Genomic DNA, 19,213 nt, shown 5'->3' with positions numbered 1-19,213 from the left:
CCTAATACTGCCCCGAGTATGCATCTTAAGTTGACTGAATGGTAACTTACTCAAATGAGTTTTTATGAAGATTAATTCAGGCCATCAGGAGCAGTAAAAACAATTCTAAGTTAACTAGAGGCTTATCAAGTTAAATGAATAGCAAGAATTTGCAGAGTATCTGAATTAATAATTTGATACCAGTAACTGCCAGTACTGGGCTAAGTCCCCTTTGAAGGAACCTGTGAGGCCACTGGTGTTTCACACTTTTAGGTTTGTTGTAGCAGAGAAGGTTTGTTGTCTTTCCCTTTGACAGCCACACTGCAATCAGCTGGGCAGCAACTAGCCAGTCCAGGGCCAACGCTGTCCTCTGGTGTTTGATTTGGGAAAGTGGCAACTTCTGGAGCTTAACAATATGAAATTATCTAACCTGGTGTCTTTTCAGGTACTTTTCTGGTCCCCTCACCACTCCAACCCATCCCCTTGCCAGCAGAGTATGCACATACATCTCCCATCATTGCCTATTTCTACTTTAAGTTAAATTAATTTCTCTTTTGCTGTTCTCTCATGCATACATATATAATTTATACTCATTTTCCTTCTCATCTGTCTTCCAAATATTTGCCCCTTAATGCTGAGATATCTCTGTCTCTGCCCCCCCCATTCTCTCCTCTCCCCTGTTTTTTCTCCTCCACATTTCTTGATTTCCCTCTTTCATTCCACATGAAAAGACAACAATAATTATGACTGTTTGCTGGAGGTGAAGGGAGGAATCGCATCTGGATCATGGTAAAAGAAAGCTATAATATTGACATCAGAAGAGATCAGTAGAGACTCAGTGCTGCTCCCTCAGTCCTGCAAAACATTTCAAAGTATACTAAGGGGTTTCAGTATCTCCAGAACAGTCTTATCTCCTCCCTAATTAAACCTACTTTGACTCCAGCACTAGGATTAAAGATGCATTTTAGAAACATTTTTCAATTGCATTGTTTTTGTGTTTTATATAATTACAGTACTTCATAATAGGCCCTGCATCCCATTGTGCTTGGGATGATGAGCAGTTTGTGTTTGGCTAATCAGTCAGCTGCTTTGAGCCCTTGCAGACCCTATTCTTGGCTCTGCCATTACCTTTTATATATCCCCCTCTTCCATCAAACTTTAGTGAAGAGGTATACCCTGTATTCCTCAGGATAAGGGAAATTATACTGCACTAACAGATATATGCTGAATCCCTTGGCTTGAGACAGGAGAGGTTTATCTCTCAGTCAAAGTTGGGTTGGTCAAGTGGCCCTGCTCTATCTTGTGGCCATGCCATAAGAATAGGGGGACTCCATGCTCCCTGTGGTAGGAGAGGACAGAAATGGAGGAAACACACTGGCTTTGGATTGTCCCATCCTCCAAGTGGCACAAGTCATTTTTATTGGCTAAAAGTAGTCACATGCCACAGACTCAAACTGTAAGGGAGCCAGGAAAATGGAGGAAAAGTGGGGTGATAATTGTCTCTGACATATTCCTCTTTCTTTTGATCTGTGCTTTGATTATATGCTTGTTTAATTTTGAGAGCTCGTACTACCACATTTTCCTTCCCACTTAATCATATTTTTTCTTACTGGTTCCTTTTCTCTCCTTTCAATTTCTCTCCATAATTTAAACAAAACTGAACATTATTATAACCCTGAGACCCTTGTAATTCTGACCCTATTTCTTTCTGTTAGCCTTCTTCCAAACTTTACTTCCTCTCTCTGTGCTTTTCAGGACCTTTGATTTCCTCGCATAGATCTAATCTGCAAAGCATTACAAATGAGTTTTTTTTAAACCCTAATTTTAATCTAATTACCATGTTTTCTAAGATCCTAAAGTGACATTCTATTAATACTACTCAATTTAAATCTAGCTCATCCTGGTCCAGCCCTAATATATACTAATCCATTTTCTCCTTCTTCTGAATAATGTTGATCTCTAAAATCTGATCTCTCTCCAGCTGAAATTTCAGGAGCATTCACAAGCAGACATCTGACTATATACTAATGTAGGTATGTGTTTCGTGGTCCAAAATATCAGATTCTGCAGGGCCAGCACCATGGCTAGAGTGTTTGGCATGAATCTGGGCATGCCATAAGTGCCTAAACGTATGATAAAATGCACCCTTCCTTTGTCAAGGCTATTCTTTACAAAAGTCAATTTATGTGTGCAATTTATAAGCTATTTAGTTGTTATATGAAAAATGATATCAGTAAGTAAAAGAACAATATGATAAATGGAAGCAGCCCTTTGAAAGAGAGCAGAGTCAAATATTTTATTCCTTCTGGGTCATAGGGTAAAAAACTATAGCATATAGTCATGCTATTTGCAGTAAAATTTAAATTCTTATTTAGTCTCGTTGAGTGAATATTATTACATTGACACTCAGTCAATGCTCTTGGTAGTCAGGTGTGCAGTGTTAACAATTTGTTTACAATGATTTTCTCATTTTATGCAGCTTCCTCCAGCTTTGCATCACAATTTGAAAAGGAGGGTTATAGAGAGATTCAAGAAGTCCCTCTTCAGCCAGCAGAGTAACCCTTGTAATTTGAAATCTGAAATTAAAAAGGTATGGTATTCTATATTTAGGAATTCTTTTGCTAACAAAAACACAAGAGTTACATTTTACATCTCCTTTACTCTGTACTTTAAGCTCTCTATCCTCTGTTAAAGGTTATTATCACTGCTCAAGGTACTAAATTGAGGTTATGTCTTTGCCTCTAATTTTCCCACCTTTATTTCTGTAGCCCTTATTCTCAGATGACTAACAGAAAGTTCTTTCAGTTTTATTGTGTTTTCCTAAGAGTAAATGTTATTACATATCTTTAATTTGAAATCTGTATATTTTAGCTTCTTTTGGAGGATTCTATTTCAGTATTTTATTAGAATAATTTTTAACGACCCCCTAAATTAGCTTTGCCACTCTGAAGAAGTCATTTAACCAAGAAGCTATGATTTTTATCACATATGAGGGTTGTCAGAACTATTCCTAAGGTTCTTTCCATCTTTGCCATTCTACAGTCTCCCAAACTTCTGGTGCTAGCAAATATTTCTATTCATACATATAGAAGCAAAACCCAAAGAGTCTGAAGCAACCAGGCAGAAGGAAAATTGTTTACCTCTCGTTAACAAAACTTGGTGATGGGAGATCCCCTTGTCCAGGTTGATAGCCTTTTTAAGACAGCCCCTGAAAGTGGCCCGCAGGTCCCCATTCTCCTGTCTCTGAAAGGCCCAAGGTACAAGCAGTTTGGGTCCACCTGGGTAAAGATACGTGGTCCCACTTCAATTTCATATTTTTAAAAAAGTTTCATCATATGCTTAAACCTTGGTACGATCATGCTGCCAGTGACCTTTTCCTTTAAGTTTTCTCTTTAATGAATTCAATCTTAAGCATAAATTTGCTTATTCATTATTCAGGAGATATGACAGGCTCTTTGATAAAAAATGCAAACAATATGTTTTGGCTTTGTTGTCTTCTACCAGTGGGGTCTGCACATACATACACAGAAAGGAAATGGGGGGAAAGACACAGCTGCAGGTAAACAAAACATAAACTCTGCCTCACCAGAGATCAGAGAGCAAGATTTCTTTCATGGTTGTGTTGGCAAAAAGGGCCAAGAAACAGAGCTAGAGGAGATAAAAACAGAAATAGAAAAGACCTCAGATATTTATCTTACAATCTTTATATACTGTATCATGAATACTAATAAATATATTTTCAAAAGCAGAAGCTCAAATCTCCCATGAAAAGATTACATGTTGCTTAGGTTTTATATTCTTATTAAAACGATATTCAGAGTAATCCAGTTTGTACACAAATTTATTTTAACAGAAATCCTAGTTTTATGAGAATGAAAGCATCTGCTGCAAACTGTCTGATACACAAAGGTGGCTTCAACTCTCCCCTGCTCAGTGATTTTCCCTCAGTGCACGTCCTTGAAGTGAATCATTTTCTCTTTTGTTATTTAGGTTTTCAGTTTTATATCTCTTCCTCACTGTTTTTCTTTCCTCCCCTGATAGAAAAGAGAATTCTTTTGTTAAATTCTCCCATCCTGCCCTTTGTATTCCTTCCTCTGGATTGTGGCAACATCTCTCATTAGAGTGCTTCCCTTTTGTTCCTCTAGGTCTGGGAAAATAGAAACAGATATTGACAGGTGGTATAGGGTGTTTGGGAAGCACAGGTGAGGGAACCCGAGGAAGGATAAACTCATCCTTATCTTTAACTTGGTTAAGATGCAGGTTAAACTCTCCCATGAAAAATGCCACAATCCTCTTCTCTGATATTACAAGCTCATGGTGGTCTGGGGACATCTATTGTGGCCTGAAGGTTGGAGAGAGGGACGGACAGTCAGCTCCAGGGCTCAGCTAGTGATCAACAGAAGCATGGTCTCATTCCTCCATAGGCTGTGTCCAGCTTGAGCCATCTCCCCCAAAGTTGGTTCATACCCTCCTGGTCAGGGAGGCAGGCCTTGCCTCCTGTGTGCTAAAGAAATTTTCAGCTTGGGATATTAATTTTTTCTCTTCATCACTGAACTGAGAAGCCAGCTACTCCAAAAAAACCTTCCTTAATTTTCCCTGTCCAGAATTCTTCTTACCTTTGTCTGTGCTTGCATCACTTTTTCACTCATATTGTTGTGTTTTATATAGCTTTTTATCTAACTTGCATTTCTGTTTCTCCCAAAGGCAGTGAGTGCATCTTATTCATTTTTAATTCCCCAGGGTCTTACACAGTGCCAGGCATATGGTAGATGGTTAATGTATAATTATTGGATATAGACTCTATTCTATATTAAGATATATTCTGTATAATATTTTATATTTTTTCTATTCTTTATTGGTGTATATTGATATAATATATTCATATATATATTTCTATGTGAATAGCGAAAGGAGCTCTCTGCCCCCACCTAAACCTAAATGAGAAGGGTTTGTAATCTCAGTTTTTTTCCTCTTTCTGGTATAATCTTTTACTAGCAATAATTTTTTGTTCTGAAATAGGTTTTTCATCCCCTGTACAGTCATAGAGGAGTGGCCAATTATCCTTTGACTGACAAAGTCACCCCATACCAGAGCCAAGCAGTAAGTGGTGACAGCACATAAAATGCAATTGATTTTCACCTTTCTCCCTGAAGCTTTTCCTAAAATCCATGGACCCCACGTCCCCAGTTTGAAGGAGTCATTAGGGGATGATTGTACCTACTTATTAATGGCCTAAGACCCAGCAGGACATATACAGGATTCAAAAAATGAGAAAGCCCTTTTCTAAGAAATTAAGGTCTTTATTTATAACTCACCTAAGGTGGTCTTCAGTCCAGTCTACTCAATCTTGGCTAGAATTGTAAGGGGAATAAAGCAATTAAATAATTGTATAGGTATCTTTGGGAACTAGCATTTTCAGCATGAGAAAAAGGAGAAATAGTAGTAAGATAGAAGAGATCGCCTCAAATTAGATTTGGAAGTATCAATATGAATGAATATGAATTAATGATAAATCTCATCTATTAAAAAATATACACATTTCCTAATACTTTCACTAAAATAGTCTAGAAACTAATCAGCAGCAATGAGCTCCCTGACCCATAAGTCCCTGGAGAAATAGTTGATTGCAGACCGAGAGCTGTAACTGTACAAGATTAGACTGGAATATCCTGACATAACAGATGGCATAGCAAGGATACTATCAGGGCTACTGAGGGTGTATCAAAAGTTCTCAGGAGCCAACGTGAAGAGTCTCCCACTGACTATCTATGGCATAATTGAAGCATCAATAAGAATAATAACCATGATGGATTGAATACATTAAATAATGTTTAAATTCCAGTGTTCATAATGATACTAAAGAAAAAAAAAAGAAAATCCCTCATTGGTTACCTTTGGAGAATGCTAAGCAATCAACTTATTATTTTAAAAACTATTTACAAAGGAAAGAATCAAACATTTATTTTGCCTTTCTCTTATGAATTCTAACTCAGGATAACTAAATCATTGATGAGGGGTGGTTTCTCATTCGAAGTACTTTGGCTAATAAGTGCCAATAAAGAATATTACCATTTTGCAGCCCCTAATGAAATAATGGATCTAGACATAATCACCAGTGGCTGCTAACATCACAAATAGAAGGACAACTAGACATTATGGTCCACCTGATGTCAGTGGGTAGCACTGACTATGAAGTATTCTTACTCAAAACATGAATCCACAACTGATCAAGCCTCTAGATTAGAAGTCAGCAAAATGTAGCCCTCAGGCCAGTCTGGCCTGCTGCCTGTTTTTATAAATAAAGTTTTATTGGAACACAACCACATGCGATCACTTATGTATTGTCTATGGCTGCTTTGAGGTTCCAGGCAAAGTTGAGTAGCTGTGACAGAGACCATAGGGCCCACAAAGCCAAAAATATTTACTTAACAGAAAAAGTTTGCCAATCCCTGCTGTAGATCTACCTATCCACCTGCAGCAAATACAGGGGACAAGAGAACATGTTAAAGGACACTATGAGGATAATCAGCAAAATCCAAACTGGGGGATTCTGTAGGAAAGTTTTCTTCAGTAAATAAATTGCTAAGGGAGGAGAGAAAGAGAGAGCGGATTATTCTTGCTATTATTGTCTATAGCAATAATAAAGATTATTCAAGATAATCTCAAATAAAGATTAAAGCAGTTTAGGGAAAATAGTAACCACTTGCAATGTATGGACTTCTTTCTTTCTGACTTACAGAAAGAAACTCTAACAAAAGTTTAAAATATATATAAGCAAATCAGGAGAATTTAAACATTGAATATATATTTGTTGTAAAGTCATGCAGCACATAATGATGTTTCAGTCAAATACTGACTACAGATATGACAGTGGTCCCATAAGATTATAATACCTTTTCTATGTTCAAATATGTATAGTTACACAAATACTTACCACTGTGTTACAGTTGCCAACCATTATTCAGTACAGTAACATGCTGTACGGGTTTATAGCTTAGGAGCACTAGGCTACACCATATACTCTAGGTGTGTAGTAGGCTATGCCATCTAGGTTTGTATAAGGACAATCTGTGATGTTCACACAATGACAAAATCACACATTTATTAGAACATATATCCATTAAGTGATGCATGACTCTATTAAGGAATCAATAACTTCTTTTATGTGGACTAATTATATTGTGGTTCTGTTTAATAAAAAAAAAAAAGAAATCCATCTTTTTTAAAGAGCCATGCTGAAATATTATGGATAGCAGTATGTGCTTTCCAATTGCTGGGAGTCAGATGAGGTAGGAAGGGAAGGAAGTGAAGGAGATGTAAATGAAGCAAGATTGGCCATGAGTACCTGGAGTTCATTGTATTGTTCTCTCTACTTTTATAAATGTTTGAAATTTTTTGTAATAGAAATAGTTGTGGGGTTTTGTTTGTTTGTTTATATTGATGCCAGACTCCTCCCAGACCAATACCTGGACATTAGCACTTTGAAAACAGCTCTCCTGGCAGAGCTGCCACTTAGAATTGGACAGGTTATGTTCAGTCCAAGAACACCTGGATGAAGGGACTGACTGGGGCTGCATCCTCTGGGGGAAAGGAGTGACTTTCTATTTTGCACAAAGGCACAGTATGGGCTAGTTGGAGCCCTGGCCCCAAGTGATTCTAGCTTATAGTCAGGGCTGAGAATCAGTGCATTGTAAGTTACAAATGTCATTTGGACCAAGGATTGAAACAAACAAAAGAAGCTAGACCCAGGTGGGAAGCATTTGGCTATATAGGCATGTGCCTAAACCCAGGAATTGTCAAATTTTGCTGCACATTAGAATCACCTGGAGCTTTTAAACATCTTGATGCTCAGACCACACACCACATCAATCAGTCTTCAGGGATTGGATTCGTGGGGGTTGGCTCTTCAGGAGTTGGATACAGATGTCAGAATTTTTTGTTTTTGTTTTGTTTTAAAAACTCCCAGGTGATTCTAATAAGCAGCCAAATGAGAATTAGTGGCCTGACAGATCAGTGTTTCTCAGATTGTATTGTGCGTATCAGTCACCTGGAGATCTTGTTAACATGTAGATGCTGACTGAGTAGGTCTGGGGAAGGAGGGCGGAGATTGTGCTTGTCCAACCATCCCCCAGGTGATGGCGGCTGCTGCTGATCAGTTCAAGTAGCAAGGCTATTGAATATAGCACCTGGCCACTGTGAGCTTACGCTACATCCAACAGACTTGAGACTTTTTAGTAGAAAGACAGGTTGTCTAGTAGGCCAAAATATTTGTCCAGGATGAAATCACATCCTCGGCTCAAGATTCTGCATTTCTACCCAGCCCCTAGATGTGGCTGATGCTGCCATTCTGTGGACCACACTTTGAATAATAAGGCCTACACAAAACCCAGTGACATCTTCCCTGTCTTATGGTGTAGATTAATTCCTATAGTCATGGACTATCCTGCTCTTCTCTTTACTTCTTATCTCCGCTTCAACACAGATCAACAAGGTCAAGTTTATCTTATTGAACACCTGGCAGCCTCTTTAATTCCTAACTCCAGGTTTCTGGTTCTTTTCCAGGCAGGCAGACTGCTCAGCTCCTCAGACTTTAATTAATGGCTCTTTATGCATATAATAATCATACTTCATATTTGCCTAGCCCTCCTTAGGGCCCCATGGAGGTATCATAAATTAGCAGAGCCCAGCACCTAACTTTTTGACCAAGTAGAGAAACCCCAATAGCAGGGCTCTCCTGCCCAGCTGTGTCAGGCCACCATTCACTCTTCGCCTTGACATCACCTTCGGTGTTAAGCCAAGGTTCTGGGAGGATAAGTTCCTGGTTGGAATTAAAATAGAACAGTGGTTTTCCAGCCTTCTCTTAGTTTTGGAATTTTCTGTTAAGAACACAGTCCTTGCTGCAAATGTAAACATCACAGCAAAAGGGCTACTTTTGGCAGAAGTGGGGATGAGGGTAAGGTGTACATGCCTGGGACTTGAGTATGGTGGAGCTGATAATGGACCACACTTCTCTGCGTGCACTTGCACACACACGTGTGTGTATGTGTGTGTGTGTGTAGGAAGAAAACAGTGAGTGTAAATACTGGACATTTCTATTAGCAAAGAGGCCTGGAAAAAGCTAATAAAAAACTAATGGAAAGGAGCTGTAGGTTAGAAAAGATGGAAAATTAGGCAATATGTTATATCTTACAATGATATTTTACAATGATGTACTTCAGTCAAAGAAGACAAGGAAAATCTAAAGGAAATAAGACCAGAGGACTGGCAAGTGCAGTGTGATGGAATGTGTTGAAAAATTTCTTACTTCTGGTACTGAATTTTATTTATGTTTGGCTCAATTTCCTTCAAAGTTCTACCTCATCTGATTAGATTCCTAATATTTTGTGTGGTTGATCTACAGCAAATATAACCCTATTTTATAATATGAAAAAGAAGATGTAGTTTGGGAAATTTAATAAAGATTACATGTGTAATTCCTCATTGTTTTCTTCTACTTAGGTTTTGCCTGAAAACTGCTATATTCTCAATTGACCAATTAAATGCTAAATGTGCTCAATAATTGCTTAAAATCAGTGGGTTTTATGTGGGGGAGGGGGTATTAACAGTGATACAGTCTGTTCTCCTTAATATATTTACTTGATTTGTTTAGTCAGTGTGTATAATCATTTGCTCTGCAGATCTGTAGATGTTTATTCAGAGCAGGAGAGCCCTTTTTTGTTGGTTCAGAAGGAGGGTCTTAATACATTCTTTCAAATAGCATGTATGCTAAAAACAGAGGTACACCTATAAGCTGAATGCCCGTGAGGCAAGAGAGGGCTCACACAACACTGGTATTGGACTGCTGACCTACCTCATGGCTCATCCAGCCATTGGGGCCGCTGCTTTAAAGATGTTCTGTTGTATCCTCCATATTTCCATGCCCTGAGTGACCGTTTACTTTGCCATCTGGCATGTCCAGAATTAGACTCACCACCTTCTCCTCCCTTCCCCTGTCCACATCGGTTTCCCTGTAAGCATCAGTTTTCCTTTTGTTCAGTCTTTAAACCTCACAATTGCTTTCAACCATTGCACTTTGTTTCCTGCACCCCCTAAGTCATTAATGCCCAGGGAGTCTTTGTATTGTGGGAGGTTTTGACCTTTGATGGTAGATAGCCCTGGGTTCTTGCCCTGGTTCTGCCATTTAATAGTATGCTTCCTGTGCAAATTACTTTCTTTCTCAGTTTCCTTGTCTGTAAAATGGAGCTAATGCCTGCCTTGCAGGATACTTGTAGGAACTAGCTGGGATATGAGCCATACAGAACTCATACATGAGCTTAGGGCTACCTCCATGGCACCCTACAGCAATGATGAGAAAGTTATTGTGTGTCTGACTATCAGATCCTCTGGTATTACAGTATCTTACAATCTTGCAATCTTGTCATATTACAGATAGGTTATTAATTTTATCAGTTGTCACTGAAGCAAAGAAAATAAATTTTCAAGAATAAAAAAGATGGGCCGGGCGCAGTGGCTCACGCCTGTAATCCTAGCACTCTGGGAGGCCGAGGCGGGTGGATTGCTCAAGGTCAGGAGTTCGAGACCAGCCTGAGCGAGACCCCATCTCTACTAAAAATAGAAAGACATTATATGGACAACTAAAAATCTATATAGAAAAAATTAGCCGGGCATAGTGGCGCATGCCTGTAGTCCCAGCTACTCGGGAGGCTGAGGCAGTAGGATCGCTTAAGCCGAGGAGTTTGAGGTTGCTGTGAGCTAAGCTGACGCCACGGCACTCACTCTAGCCTGGGCAACAGAGTGAGACTCTGTCTCAACAAACAAAAAAAAAAAAAAAAAGAATAAAAAAGATGGAACCATATTTTTTTCCTAAAGTGTAAATAGGTGTTTGGCAACATGGAGACTGAAAAACACATAAATGATTCAAAATACATTGATGAAAAAATTAATTTTCAATTGCAAATATAAAATATTTTAAGGCATAAATGCATAATGCATACAGCGAGGTATTAATACATATTACAGGTCCGTGGACTTTTATGAACATATATTCACCCATATGACAACCACTCACCTCAATGTATAGAACATTTCTATGCCTGGAGAAGGTTCACCACCTGCCACATGTAATTATTTTGATTTTTACCACCATTTGGTTAGTTTTGTCTGATTATGAAAATGTACATAAATGAAGTCATTCCTTTGATTCTGGCTTCGTTAATAGTCATTCACATTGCTGTGAGGATTCATAGGTTGTTCTTTTTTATTGCTTTGCAACATTCCATTGTATGAGCACACTATGACATATCTATCCATTCTTCTGTCCATGGACATTTGGAGTTTTTCCAGTTTTTAGTTGTTATGAATAAAAGTGCTATGAACATGCTTACATATGTCTTTTGATGAATATATATACTTATTTCTCTCATGCAAATCCTTAAGAGTGAGATTGCTGGGTTATAGAGTAAGCATATGTTGTTTAATTTTAGGATGTATTGCCAAACAGTTTTCCCAAGTGATTGAACAACACTTGAGATGTATTTTAATTCATGAACAGAGCATATGAATTCAAGGTAACTATTAATGCATAGTACCAATTGTGCCATTTGTTTCTGGCTTATTAATATGAAATGATACTTTAAAAGTATATTATATTAACTTAGGCACTAAAACATGGCCAGCCCAAGTGATGGTTGCAATTAAAGTTGAAAGAAGGTTGAAAAACATTTATAACCTAAAATTCCATTTTAAAAATTCAGCTTTATAGAAGGATATTAAACAATTCAAACTTTAATATTTACTGTTTGGTGAATTACTCTTTCCTTCAGAGTGTTGAGAATTAATGTTTGTAGATTAAAAATGATTGATAGTAATATAGAAAGATGCATTGAGAAACTTGTTTGCCTTGGTCAAACAAGAAGCCAGTATTCAAAGCAGATCCATGAAAAGGGGTAATGATTTAGGCTAAACATATTGTTCTGTTCAATAATTGGAGTTTATTCCTCCTACATCTGATAAAAATAACATCCTGATGTCCCAGGCCCATGCCATTATTTATCCTTTTTTTTTTTTGCTCTCACAAAGCTATGAATTGTACTTTTTTCACGTGACCAGAGAATTTGCCTGCTTCTAATTTCTAAGTTCTTTTGGAAGGAAGAACATGTTTCTTCATCTATTTACAAGGGATTAAAAGCCACTGAGCACTAAATTTTCTGTGCAGAGACATACAGAAATGGAAACCCCCCTGCAGAAGTCTCCTGTCATTTGCTTCTGAGAGTAAAGTAAGATGTGACTTTGCTTTTTCTGTTTTAGTTATCTCAGGGATCTCCAGAACCGATAGAGCCCAACTTTTTTACAGCAGATTACCATTTATTACATCAGTCATCGGGTGGAAACAACCTGTTCCCCAACGACCTGTCAGGTAATGGTCATCAACATGGGTAATCAGGCTTTCACAAAGACATGTACTATTGAGATCAATAGCTATTCCTAAATGATTGTCTTCAATTTAAAGGAAAAATAGAGTTTATTCTGATTATCTATGGCAATAGTTGGAAGGGACATCTGGTAGGAATCTAGAAATTCCCCTAGATTTATCTTACACAGTTGTGGCAGCTTCCTTGATCGTGTATTAATACCATAAATAAACAGCAGAATCTGTGTAGATGAATTGTATTTCATTTTATTTCTCCTTGCTTATCTGATGATGGGAAATCAAATGCCCTAAACCATCCAGGGAAATAAAAAGCAGAAATGAAAAGCTTAAGTATTCAAAATGGAGAAAACTTGAAACTTATCTAAAATATCTACATCAGACATTTAACTTTTTTTCTTTTTTGCAGAAATTTCACATAAGGAGGGAGTATAGCATAGGGATGTAAAGGCACAGATTCTGGAAACCTGGATGCCTAGATTCAAATCTTGGCTCAACTATTTAGTAGCTGACCTTGCACAAACTATTTAACCTTTCTGAACCTCAGTTTCCTCCCATGTAAAATGGGGAGGAAAATAATACTTGCATTATACAGGCATAGTAAGGATCAGCATAAGCATAAAAAGTGCCTGTTCATCAGTAGGGGCTCAGCATAATTGAACTCTTTTATCATAGTTGAACTCTAAAAGGAAGCTTTCGAGCTACTTTGAGGTTTGAGAATGCCTAAATAATTTTTAAATCTTTATAAACTATAGTTATGTAACTTGGCGGAGTAGTTAAAAGTGAAGCTATTACAGTTAAATGAAGACTTGCCATCTCTACAGCTTGGAAAAATGCTCACTTTTGTTGTGTTTTTTCTTTTGTTGTCTATGTAAATAATTTAATGTATTAATTAGCAAACTTTCCCAAAGTCTTGGACTCCTGGGATAAAGCTAACCCCCATGTAGGCAGAATTTTATTTAAAATAGTCCCTGAGAAATCCATAAGATCAAGATAAAATGTTGTATAAAGTCATTTGCTTTTAAAAACCTCTCTCAAGACAGGTAAGTTCATCTGCAGGCCAAACTTATAGCAACTCTGAAGAAATGAAAAACTTTGATAAAAATCTCTCAGAAGCCTGAGAGCAAGTTGACAAACTCCTCCCAGGGCAGCTGGATGCCGTACCCCAGAGCTGACCAGGCTTAGCCCAGGTCACAGCAGGCTGGGCAAAACAAAGACAGCAGAGCTTGCCCACACCATGGGGAACATCTTTCAACTTGGCTTTAAAGATGACCTGCCAGTATTCACATCTTTATGCCTCCCCTCAACCTTCAACCCATTCTCTTTTCACTATCTGAAGTGGTAGGGGAACTCCTGGGCCTCCATCAGTGTTGATGGGTTTGAATGAAGGCTGGTCAGCGTTGCTTTGGGGGGCATCAGAGTGTGTTAAGGTGCTGGTACACCAAATTCAGACCAACCCTCAAAAAGTTTTCTGGCATTAAATGTATTTTATTTCCTTCTAGACAGCCATATGAAAAGGTCAAGGCTTTGTTGTCTATTTCTGCCTCCCTATATGAATTAATTTTCTTTCTAGCACATATTTACTCTTTTAGAGTTTCTTAATCAGAAAACTTACCCATCAGGTAGTTTGTGTTTGGAATCACTCCTCATCTGCCCTTAATACATACACACACACACACACACACACACACACACAAATACACACACCCCTTACTTAATTGGCTAACATATTCCATGAGCAATGCCCCTAAATCTTTGTATATTATTTTTTGATGGTCATGCTCAATGCAGCCAGTTATTAAAGAATGAAAAACAAAAAGTTTGAATATTCAAAGCCAAGAGACTTTGAAATTTGCTTGTAAGTTTCATCTTTATCATTAAGAAATTGATCTGTTTGCACTGTGGCTAAAGTCATAATTGCCAATAAAGTATAAGTAGGAAAATATGATCCGAATGTCAGACTTTCCATAATTTTTCTATTTCAGGTCTACCTACCAGCTTTGATTTGGAGGAAGGAATAACATATGAACAGATGCAGGTAAGATTTTTGCAGTGCCTCTGAATGATTTTATTTTGTTGCTTTTAATTCAATACTATTTTTTTTTTTAATTTTAGACTGTGATTGAAGAAGTCCTAGAGGAAAGTGGCTATTACAATTTTACATCTAACAGGTAAGATCTAGAGTTTGCTTTCAAATGTGAAAGATGAATTGAGATCATTGGATGTTAGATCTGATTTCTCTATCCTTGATTTCAGAGGGTTTTTTTTCTTTCAATTTTTATTTTAAACACTTTTATGAAATATCTTTGTTTAGACTAGATACATCCAGGGGTAGAATATATGTTGCCCATCTTTTGAGTGGACACAACTGCTGAATTCTCTATTGAAACAAAAAGGGTGATTGCTTAGTAGTAATTTACTCCCATAAAAAATAACAAACATAATTAAATGGAAAAGCATATCTAGATTGGTTTTTTAAAAATTAACTGTCTCATTCTAGAAGAGCTAGAAACTCAGATTTCTATCACTTAAATCTGCTCATTATTTTCATAGTATGCTGGGGAAAAAAATGCAACTGAACAAACAATCACTTCAGGTAAATTTAAGATATGTTTGTAGCAAAGGGACTTTGCTATTATGTGTTACTATTTGCTTACCCTAGATAAGAAACCTCCAATTACTGGGGTTGTATATTATCTTCTAATGTAACCATTATTGATGCTTTAAAAATATACTCTATTTTATCAGTTTCATACAGTTCTGGATTCTTATAATTTTACTTTTGGACATAGTGTTGGCACAGCAATTTGAGTACAATTTTTGTATTTGAGGTGTGATTCCAGGAAACACTGGTAGGGAATGAAGAAGTTATTCAATAAAGGTTTTGTAATCAAGAAAGTTACCATTGTGAGTAACTGGAGGATAATCCCATTGGGGAAATCTGAGAGCCACCGCAGGACACATACCTGAGTTATCCCACTCAAAGAGTGAAAGAACTGGGGAATTTGTCCTCTAATCTCCTGTTAGTCATTGTTTGAGGCCTTACCCTAGGAAGTGTTAATTCCCTGGTATTTCTGGCCTTTCATAAATGTGTACAAAGAAGACTCTAGAGGCCAGAGAAATCTTTAGGAAAAGAAATGCTGGTACTGGCAGTTGGAAATATGGCCAGCATGTTTTGAAGTGATGTAGATGAGGGGGCGTGGGGATTTACAATGACTGCTACAGAGGAATTGTCTCTTGACTTTTCCAAGGATCCCACTTATGGTTGAGTCATCAAACTGATTGTAAGCATCCGCATATATACTCCACATGGCCCAAAGTTGTTTTAGGAGTCATAGTCCTTTGGAGTATGTTCACCCAAAGTGGCGTTTTATGTCTGGAGGAACTGCCTTCCTTTTTAACTATTGAGGCTATTTTTTGACCACCATTTAAATTATTCCAGTATTCTTCCCCAAAGATAACTAGTAGCCGTGGTAAGACAAAAAGGGCTAAAGAACATCCTATTAAGGTCATTATATGGAAATTAGATTCTTTTTTTAAGTTTCAGTCTCTAATGGTTTCTTTCTTCTTCTCCCATTTCAGAGAGTTTTTCTTATGAATCACAAATAAGATTATTTAATGACTTGCTCTTTTGGCTTGATAATATAGTTTCAAAATACTACCTTTATAAATTTAGTTCTGTTGTGATTTGTAACTGCAGAAAAATGATGAGTAATTCTCATTTTCTAAAGATATATCATTAATAGAAATTACTATTCCCACAACCACTGTCCTCCCACCATCCCTGGAGAGATTTTTGAATTTTCATTTTCTGTTCAGGGCTGAGTATATCCAACCTTTTACGGATAGTATGAATGTTTCTGTTTTTGACTCTCAGAATCTTTCAAGGGCCCTTGGCTTGTACTGGGGCAAAGATCACTCTAGTTGTTTTATCTGTATTTCCTCAGAGACTTGGGATCATGGGCAAGGAATGCCTTCATATTTCTGAAGAAAATTAACTATATATTATTGAAAAACTGAATATGTAAGGAACTTAGGGAAGCTCTTGCAAGAGCTGTTATTTTTACTTTCTTAAAAATATTTATTTAAGTCTTACTTTAGAATTTATGGTTATTCTTTTTCACTTCTACTGCCAGTAAGTTTTTTAAAAATCTAATTCCAAAGACATATTCCTTTATTAAAAGACACTGCATATATTCTGATTATGTTAAACAGATAATAAGATGCCTAATAATAAAGGCAAAAACTTATTCACAGCTATATCTGGAACTGTGAATAGAATATGAAGGCATGATTTGAACAGTCAAGTTGAAGCAAAATAAGTTGGATATGTCTCATGTCAACTTTTCCTAAAATGCTTGAATTTAAAATGAATCACATTTAAAAATTCTATCCATGGTACTCCCTTTGGTGTCTAATAGCAATAATAGAACATATCTTGGGAGAAAAACTCTTCACAACTTACTAGTAAAAATAACTCTTGGTTGTGCTGAAAGCTACTACTTACTTGTTCACAAGTGTTTCAAATTAAATTCCCAAGAAATAAGTCAGGCTTTACTTAGAAGCACCTAATAATCCATGAGCTGAAAATACACATAACTTCAAACACAAATCAGATCAGCTGGTGCTACCACAGTTTTTCCATGGTTAAAGGATGAAGAATGCTAAATGTCACAGGACATGTAGAGGTATTTAGAATCAGCATTTATAATTAATAGAGCATATTTTTCCCCCAGTAGGTTCCATAGAATGGCCAATATTATCAAAGATGTTAATAGTGGGTCTCAGAAAAATAAAGTTTCATGACCAAATATATTTGGGAAACTCAGAATGTACAATTTTTCATTTTTAGGGAATGTTGACATGAATACCATATTAAAGACTCTGAGATACACTGTAGAAAAGAAATCTGTTGACCTTGTTTGTTTACTCCAGTGTTTTCCTCATTGTTTTCATGGCATACAAGTTGAAAAAAGCTGCCCTAGATATATGATTGAAAATGGGAAACATTGTTTTTATTCCTCCACCAAGGTCTACTCAGATCTGCTGCTGTTCTCATTGTCATCATCATCTTAGTTGCCGTCATCATCATTGTAAAACATTATTGAATAATCTTGATTAAGCGCCATGCAGAGAGAATTACATACGTAATTGCTGTGTTATTCAAATTTACAATTTAAGACTGTCAGTTTGACCTTATACACATATCAGCCAACTAAAGCATTAATCCAGCTAAAGCATTAACTAAAGCATTAGTCCAAGACAAGTATAATTTCAGCCTTAGATTGTAGGGTTTACATTTAGTTAGGGGAGAGAATAGAGAGGTGCCATTTTCAGATGGAAAGTCTCGGGATAAAGCCATTATCTATCTGTTAGCTATCTTTGGGGAAGATTTCTGGAGCTGTTTAAATAAGAGAGGCTGCTTGCACAGCTGGTTCGGAAGAATGTCTCAGGCATGAAATGCTGCATTAGGAAAAGAAAATGGTAACAGGAACAGAAATAGCAACAAGGATTCCCAATCAAAGTGGGGGATCTCTCATTCTGGGCTTCTGGGAAAAGGAACTAGGACTGAGTTGAAAGGAAGAAATCCATGTAAAGAAATGAAAGAAGGTCAAAAAGGCTTGGCCAGACTAATAACTGTTCCCAAAGCAGGATCTATTCTTGATCATTTGCAGGGTTGTATGATAAATTATATTTTACATACGTGAACATTTAGTTTCCTTACCAGAAGGATACAACTTAACGTGACTTAATTTTGTCATTATTGTTTTTGAGAGTAAAACTGTTTGAGTTCTGTGGATGAGTTGATAACAAGCATATCATCTTTATGATTATTCTTAGGGGTACAAATTAATATTTTATTTCTTTTTTTTTTTTTTTTTTTTTTTTTGAGACAGAGTCTTGCTTTGTTGCCCGGGCTAGAGTGAGTGCCGTGGCATCAGCCTAGCTCACAGCAACCTCAAACTCCTGGGCTTAAGCGATCCTACTGCCTCAGCCTCCCGAGTAACTGGGACTACAGGCATGCGCCACCATGCCCGGCTAATTTTTTTTTATATATATATTTTAGTTGGCCAGATAATTTCTTTCTATTTTTTTTAGTAGAGACGGGGTCTTGCTCTTGCTCAGGCTGGTCTCGAACTCCTGACCTCGAGCCATCCACCCGCCTCGGCCTCCCAGAGTGCTAGGATTACAGGCGTGAGCCATCACACCCGGCCAATATTTTATTTCTTAATAATAGAATATGTGTTTGGTCAACTTGCATTGCTTTATTTCCCAATTGACTGATAAACATGTAAAATAGTTATTTTAATGTACTTAGGCATTAAATTTACAGGCTACTTTGAATGAGTGTTTATTTTTGAGTGGTTATCAGTTCCTACCGAGTTCATAATTTGAGAAAGGCTCGTTAGCACTAAACTTCAGTACAAAGCAGCTTTCTCAAAATTTCCCCATCCTAATAAAAAGAATCATCTTTTTAATTATTGCGATCTATTTACTTATATGCCTGAGCCACAACTTTTGAAATTGAATATGTGAACTAAAATATTTGTAACTATAGAAAACTCCTTTCATTTCTGAATCTTACAGGTATCACTCCTATCCATGGGGAACCAAAAACCACCCAACCAAAAGATGAAAATGCTGCATATTGAATGGACTTGGTTTTCCCGTGAAGTTCAAGTTCTGGACTTCAGCCAGTACTGCAAGATGCCCAAGGATTGGGTGCTGCTAAAAGGGTGTAGAAGACAAAAGACCAAGATGCCACAGGGCCTGCAGGACCTCTTTCTATGCTGACGTATATGGCAG

The 19,213-nt window shown here is 37.3% G+C and overlaps 1 protein-coding gene across 8 annotated transcripts in view; it reads left to right on the top strand.

Annotated features, from left to right (window-relative positions):
• NEK10 (NIMA related kinase 10) overlaps positions 1-19,043 on the top strand; it is a 205,266-nt gene extending 186,223 nt beyond the window's left edge. For all 8 annotated transcript variants that reach the window (XM_069473325.1, XM_069473323.1, XM_069473319.1 and 5 more), the window contains 5 exons: positions 2,459-2,569; positions 12,286-12,394; positions 14,392-14,444; positions 14,522-14,577; positions 18,995-19,043. In XM_069473325.1, the coding sequence (XP_069329426.1) occupies positions 2,459-2,569; positions 12,286-12,394; positions 14,392-14,444; positions 14,522-14,577; positions 18,995-19,043 (378 nt within the window). The remainder of the gene's footprint in view (positions 1-2,458; positions 2,570-12,285; positions 12,395-14,391; positions 14,445-14,521; positions 14,578-18,994) is intronic.
• The last annotated feature ends 170 nt before the right edge of the window (positions 19,044-19,213 follow it).

The sequence above is a fragment of the Eulemur rufifrons genome, chromosome 7 (assembly GCF_041146395.1).
Source record: "Eulemur rufifrons isolate Redbay chromosome 7, OSU_ERuf_1, whole genome shotgun sequence".
Classification (NCBI taxonomy): Eukaryota; Metazoa; Chordata; class Mammalia; order Primates; family Lemuridae; genus Eulemur; species Eulemur rufifrons.
Note: the sequence above shows the minus strand (reverse complement) of the source record. Positions and strands in the feature narration are given on the sequence as shown.